The sequence below is a fragment of the Lycium barbarum genome, chromosome 7 (genome assembly GCF_019175385.1).
Source record: "Lycium barbarum isolate Lr01 chromosome 7, ASM1917538v2, whole genome shotgun sequence".
Lineage (NCBI taxonomy): Eukaryota > Viridiplantae > Streptophyta > Magnoliopsida > Solanales > Solanaceae > Lycium > Lycium barbarum.
In genome coordinates, this window is record NC_083343.1 from 89,843,752 (window position 1) to 89,850,516 (window position 6,765).

At 46.1% G+C, this 6,765-nt stretch overlaps 1 protein-coding gene across 1 annotated transcript; it reads right to left on the minus strand.

Moving 5' to 3' along the window:
* Positions 1–4,118: 4,118 nt before the first annotated feature.
* Positions 4,119–5,803, minus strand: LOC132601584 (uncharacterized). Its single transcript, XM_060314666.1, has 5 exons — positions 5,510–5,803; positions 5,372–5,428; positions 5,066–5,262; positions 4,816–4,994; positions 4,119–4,471 (listed from the first exon to the last, which is right to left on the minus strand). Exons 1-5 carry the CDS (start codon positions 5,801–5,803, stop codon positions 4,119–4,121), a joined length of 1,080 nt encoding a protein of 359 aa, XP_060170649.1.
* Between the last annotated feature and the right edge of the window lie 962 nt (positions 5,804–6,765).

Consider the following 6,765-nt stretch of genomic DNA (forward strand, 5'->3'; position numbering starts at 1 on the left):
CACTAGGTGAATTAGTGTGGGTGCCACTCACCGTTATTTAGGTCATGACACGCTGTCGCGGTGACATGACCACTACGGCGGCCACCCCACATTACACTAAGCCGCTATAGCGGCAGCGCCATTGCTACGGCGATACCGCTGCTGCGATACTGGTGCCGCTACCGCAGACATCAGTCACCAGAAAGTTATTGGATTTGATCATTCCCAACCCGAAATCCGACTATCACCTGAGGCCCCACAGATACAAAACAAACATGCAAACACATAAAATAGCGCGCTACGAACTCACCCGTAGCCTCGGATTTTCCAACGGGGGTCTCATTGACCAAGTCAACCACCAATAGCCCAAAACCAACTCTCCAACCCAAGTCCCAAAACGCACTCTAAGGCATTAGGAAATGAACCAAACATACTCGCGCCTCACAAATGACTATCTGGACCTCTCGGAATCAACGGATTTCCGAAAAAGGTCAATTTATCCAAAAGTCAACTTTGGGTCAAACATTTTTCGGTTTAAGGCTTATTATCACAAAAACAAATCTAATATTCACCCGATGACCTCGAAAATCGTACCACCCTCCCCCACAAGTCTAATATAAGCTAAAGAAGCTTGGAAGAGGGTCAACAAGGTTAAAAGTACCATAACTGCCAAACGGGTCGTTACATCAAATACCAATTAAACAATCGTTCATCCTCGAGCGACAAGGAAGCGGAAGGGGGGAAAAGTACCTGAATCAGCGAACAACTGGGGATATCTCTCGCGCATATCAGACTCGGTCTCCCAAGTAGCCTCCTCAATAGGACGATGCTTCCATTGAACCATCACAGAAGCAATCTCCTTGGACCTCAACTTCTGAACCTGCCTATCCATGATCGCTATCAGCTCCTCCTCATAGGTCATATTCTCATCGAGCAACACCGAATACCATCAGACAATGTAAGTACCATCAAAGTTGTACGTCATCAACATAGACACATGAAAGACTGGATGAACACCGGACAGGCCTGGTGGCAAGGCCAACTCATAGGCAACGTCACCAACTCTATGGAGAATCTCAAATGGGCCAAGATACCTCAAACTCAACTTGCCATAACACCCTTAATGGGTGAGATCTTCAGAAGCATTACTCGCCCACCCCAAACTCTAAATCCCGAACCTTCCGGTCCGCATACATCTTCTGTCGACTCTGAGCTGCTAGAAACTTTTCCTGAATAAGCTTCACCCTGCCCACGGACTCTCTTAAAAAATCCGTGCCCCACGGGCGAACCTCAAATGCATCAAACCACCCAGTAGGAGAACAACACCTCCTACTATACAAAGCCTCGAACGGCCCCATATCAATACTTGAATGGTATCTATAGTTGTACGCAAACTCCGCTAGGGGCAAGAACTAGTCCTAATGACCCCCAAAATCAATGACACATGCGCTCAGTATATCCTCGAGCACCTGAATAGTCCTTTCAGACTAACCATCAGTCTGGGGATGAAAAGTTGTGCTGAGGTCCAACTGAGTACCCAACTCTGTCTGAAAAGCCTTCTAAATATTTGAAGTAAACTGGGCACCTCGATCCGAAACAACGGAGATAGAGACCCCGTACAATCGCACAATATCATGAATATAAATCCTGGCTAACTTCTCCGCAGTGTAAGTAGCCTGAACTGGAATGAAATGAGCAGACTTAGTCAATCGGTCAACAATAACCCAAACTGAGTCAAACTCGCCCAGGGTCTTCAGAAAACCCACCATAAAATCCATGGCAATCTTCTCCTACTTTCACTAGAGAATGGGCATCCTCTGAAGCATCCCACCAGGTCTCTGGTGGTCATACTTGACTTGCTAAGAATTCCCACATCTAGCCACAAAATCTGCAATATCTCTTTTCATCCTCCCCACCAGTAGTGCTGCCTTAAATCTCGATACATCTTCCTGGCACCCGGATGGATGGAGTACCTTGAACTATGGGCCTCGGTCAAAATCAAATGAATCAAGTCACCAACACGATGAATGCACACGCGTCCCTTGATCCTCAGAATCCCCTCACTATAAAGAATGGCCTCCTTAGCCTCACCTCTCAGAACCCATGAATCTTACACAACTGGGCATACAAAGACTCGAACGGTGCCACATCAATACTTGAATGGTAGCTATTGTTGTACGCAAACTCTGCCAGGGGAAAGAACTTGTCCCAATGACCACCAAAATCAATGACACATGCTCTCAACATATCCTCGAGCACTTAAATAGTCCTCTCGGACTGACCATCAGTCTGGGGATGAAACGTTGTACTCAGGTCCAACTGGGTACCCAACTCTATCTGAAAAGCCTTCCAAAAAAATGGAAGTAAAGTGGGGACCTCGATCCGAAACAATGGAAATAGGGACCCCGTGCAATCGCACAATAATAACCCACACAGAATCAAACTTGGTCAGGGTCTCTGAAGGACCCAAAACGAAATTCATGGAAATCCTCACATACTTCCACTAGGGAATGGGCATCCTCTAAGCACACCACCAGGTCTCTGGTTCTTATACTTCACATGCTGACAATTCCTACACTTAGACACAAAATTTGTAATGTCTCTCTTCATCCTACCCCACCAGTAATGTTGTCTCAAATCATGACACATCTTCGTGGCACCCGGATGAATAAAGTACCTCTAACTCTGGGCCTCGGTCAAGATCAAATGAATCAAATAACCAACTGGAGGAACACACACGCGTCCCTTGATCCTCAGGATCCCCTCACTATCTAGAATGGCCTCCTCGGCCTCACCCCTCAGAACCTAATCTTAAATTATACACAACTGCGCATCCTCAAATTGATGAGTCTTAATCTGCTCTAATAGGGACGATCTCACCTCAACACAAGCTAAGACTCTACTTAGAACTGAAATATCAAGACAAATGAAATTGTTGGCCAGAGTCTGAACCTCCATGGCCAATGGATGCTCGGAAATAACCAAACAGGCTAAACTCCCCATACTCTTGGCCTTGCGACTCAAGGCATCAGCAACAACATTAGCTTTCCTTGGATGATAAATAATAGAGATGTCATAGTCCTTCAGGAGCTCCATCCATCTTCGCTGCCCAGAATTAAGATCTCTATGGGTAAACACATGCTGAAGGCTATAGTGGTTGGTGAAAACCTCACAATGGACACCATACAAGTAATGCCTCTGGATCATCAATGCAAAGACTACAACTAGCAACTCCAAATCATGGGTAGGGTAGTTCCTCTCATGGATCTTCAACTGACGGGAAGCATAGGCTATGACACTACCCTCCTGCATTAAGACAGCACCTAAACCCACGTGGGATGCATCACAATAGACTGAGAAATTCATACCTCCACGGGTAATACTAGAATCGGGGCTGAAATCAAAAAGGTCTTGAGCTTTTGAAAGATCTCCTCACAATCATCGGACCATTGGAAGGGAACATACTTCTGAGTCAATCTGGTCAATGAAGAAGGAATAGAAGCGAAACCTTTCACAAATCGACAGTAATAGCTGGCTAATCCCACGAAGCTACGGATCTCGGTCACAGTAGTGGATCTCGCCAAATCTCTATTGGCCTCAATATTCTTGCGATTGATCATGATCCCGTCCTTAGACACAATGTGGCCCAAGAATGCCATGGGCTCAAGCCAAAACTTGCACTTAGAAAACTTGGCATAAAGCCTCTTCTCCCTCAACAACCCAAGAACAATCCTCAAATAGTGCTCATGCTCCTCCTCTTTACTCTTGGAATAAACAATGATATCATCAATGAATACAATCATAAAGGAATCAAGATATGGCTTGAAAATGCCATTCATCAAAGTCATAAATGCATCTAGGGCATTCTTACGCCCAAATGAGATCACAAGGAGCCCGTAGTGTCCATAACGAGTCCGGAAGGCCATCTTCGGAACATCCTCGGCCCGAATCTTCAGCTGATGGTAGCCTGACCTCAAATCAATCTTTGGAAATATCGAAGCACCGTGGAGCTAGTCGAACAAGTCATCAATACAAGGAATGGGATACTTGTTACGAATAGTGACCTTATTCAACTGACGATAATCAATGCACATCCTCATAGTACTGTCCTTCTTCTTCACAAATAAAACAAGAACGCCCTAAGGAGAAACACTCGATCTAATAAACCCCTTACTCCACAAATCTTGCAACTGCTCCTTTAGCTCTCTCAACTCAGCGGGCGCCATCCAATAAGGAGGAATGGAAATAGGACGTGTGCCCGAATCCAAATAGATACAGAAATCAATGTCACTGTCGAGCGGGATACCCAACAAATCAGAAGGGAAGACCTCTGCAAACTCACTCACAATAGGCACAGACTCAAGGGGCAGAGAATCAACACTAGTATCGCGAAGATAGGCTAAATAAGCCAAACACCCCTTGGCCACTAACTTCTTCGCACGGACAAAGAAAATGATATTCTTCGGAACAGGACTCATAGTACCCCTCCACTCTAATCAAGGAATACCAGGCATAGCTAAAGTGATTGTCTTAGCGTGACAATCCAAGATCGCATGGTAGGAAGATAACCAGGTCATACCCAAAGTAATGTTAAAATCTACCATATCCAATATCGTTAAGTTTGCCTACTTATCATACCGCATGAAAGTAATTAAACAAGACCGAAAGACTCGATCAACAATAAGAAAATCTTCGACCGGAGTCGATACACAGATAGGCACACCAATACAATCACCACACAAATCCAATCAACAGCATGATAGACAGACATATAGAAAAAAGTAGACCTCGGATCAAATAATACCGAAATAGGTCGATATCGAAAAGGAAGATTACCTGAGATGACAGCATCAGAGGCCTCCGCCTCAGGCCTACTCTGAAAGGAATAGCAAAGACTGCCACCATGGCCACCTCTAGAAGCCTGCGGACTACCTGTACCTGACTGGTGTCCACCTTTGGTCTGATAAGAGCCATCGCGGCCCGATTGAGCATCGCCTCTAATTGATGAGCCACCTCTGCCACAAGAAGGTACAGGAAGCCTCAGAGTATAGAACTTAGAACCTGCTAGGACCCACTATGCACTGACCTGGGACAATCTCTCATAAGGTGACTGGGGTCGCCGCACACATAGCATGCTCTAAGAGCTGGAAGTTGATGCATGGAAACTGATGAACTAGAGGGATCAGTATAGTCTACTTTACGGGAGTAAGATCCACCATAAGACTGCCTAGCTCCATAGTCACTGGGTATAGTAGGACCACTCGAACAAGCCTGTAGTACTGACTGGACAGGGCGGCTGAGGGCTGACTAATAGGGCCTGAATGACTGTCCCCCCACCCCTGTAAGTGGATCCACTAAAAATACCATAATGACGTGTCTTATTCTCACTAACCTCTCCCAAAGATCGAGCCTTAGCAGACTCGACACCCACAGCATTATCAACAATAGCCTAGAAACAAAACCCCATGGTCACTAAATGAAGACAAGTAATATGAATCGGATACACAAGTCTATTCATAAATCTATGGACTCTCTCCTCTTCTGAGAGAATTATCTGGGCAGCATATCGGGCTAAGAATATATATCTGGCCTCATACTCAGAAACAGACAACCCACGTTGTCGCAAATGGAGAAACTCATCCCTGTGCGCATCCCTCAAAGTACGCAGCACGTACTTTTTGGAGAAGGCCTGATGGAACTGAGTCCAAGAAAGAGGGGGCGCACCCACTAGCCTTCTATCAATGAATGCTCTCCACCAAGTCTTTGCATCGTCGTGAAACTGGACTGATACGTAGTCCACGCCATGAGTCTCAACTATACCCATCTGTCACAGACGCTCATGCATCTACACAAGGAACCCATAAGCATCCTCGGTATGTAAGCCAAAGAACTTGGGCAGCTTCATCTTCAGAAACCTCTCAACTAGATCCTGATCATCGACAGTCATAGTCTGCACAGCAACAAACCTAGGAGCACCCTCAAGAATCTGAACAACACCAATAAGCGGGGCTATGGCTGCAGCAAGATGCATACCCGTGGTCTGTCCCTATTCGTGAGTCTACACCCCCACTCGAGTATGAGAACCGCCACTTGGAGTAGTGGCACCCCCTACAGCATGTTGGTCGTCCAGATGAAGAAGTACCCGAGATATGATATCCTGAAACATGAGGTTAGACACCGTATCGGGATGAGTCTGAGCTGATGTTGTACCACCCCTGACAGCCAGTGCTGCCTTCGGCTGCTACTCTGGAGAGGCTGAGTATGCTTGCCTCTGTCCGGCTACAGGGGCTCCACCCATAGCTGGAGCAGCCCCACGGCCCCTGGCTCGACCGCGGCCTCTCGCTGCCCCTCGCCCTCTAGTGCCTACCCCAGGAGCGGGCTTTGGTACCTCATCGCTCGCCATCGTAGCTCGAGTCCTCACCATATGTGAGAGAACAGAATTTGAATCAGATACCAATTTGCAAATTTCAGATACCAATTACAATAAAGTGGCATGAAAGAATGAAAGAAGGGAAATTTCCTAAAGTCCTGTAGCCTCTCGCAGATAAGTACGGAGCTTTTCGTACCGATCCGCAAGACTCTACTAGACTTGCTCTTCTACTTATAGATCAGGTAACCTAGTGCTCTGATACCAACATGTCATGCCCCAACTCGAGAAATGTGAGGGCACCTACCATTTTCCCACCTCGGTAGGCGAACTCGTCCCTTAACCAACATCCAAAATAATTAATGAAATCAACTCCCAACCATAATATAATAATTCTGACATAAAAGTAATAATAAGTG

Coding starts and splice junctions, on each gene's coding strand:
- LOC132601584 (XM_060314666.1), bottom strand. CDS start 5,803: ATGGGTATAGTTGAGACTCATGGCGTGGACTACGTATCAGTCCAGTTT. Junction 5,429..5,509: donor TTCTCTCAGAAGAGGAGAGA/GTCCATAGATTT, acceptor TTTTGTTTCTAG/GCTATTGTTGATAATGCTGT. Junction 4,472..4,815: donor CTCTGATGCTGTCATCTCAG/GTAATCTTCCTT, acceptor TTCCTTGATTAG/AGTGGAGGGGTACTATGAGT.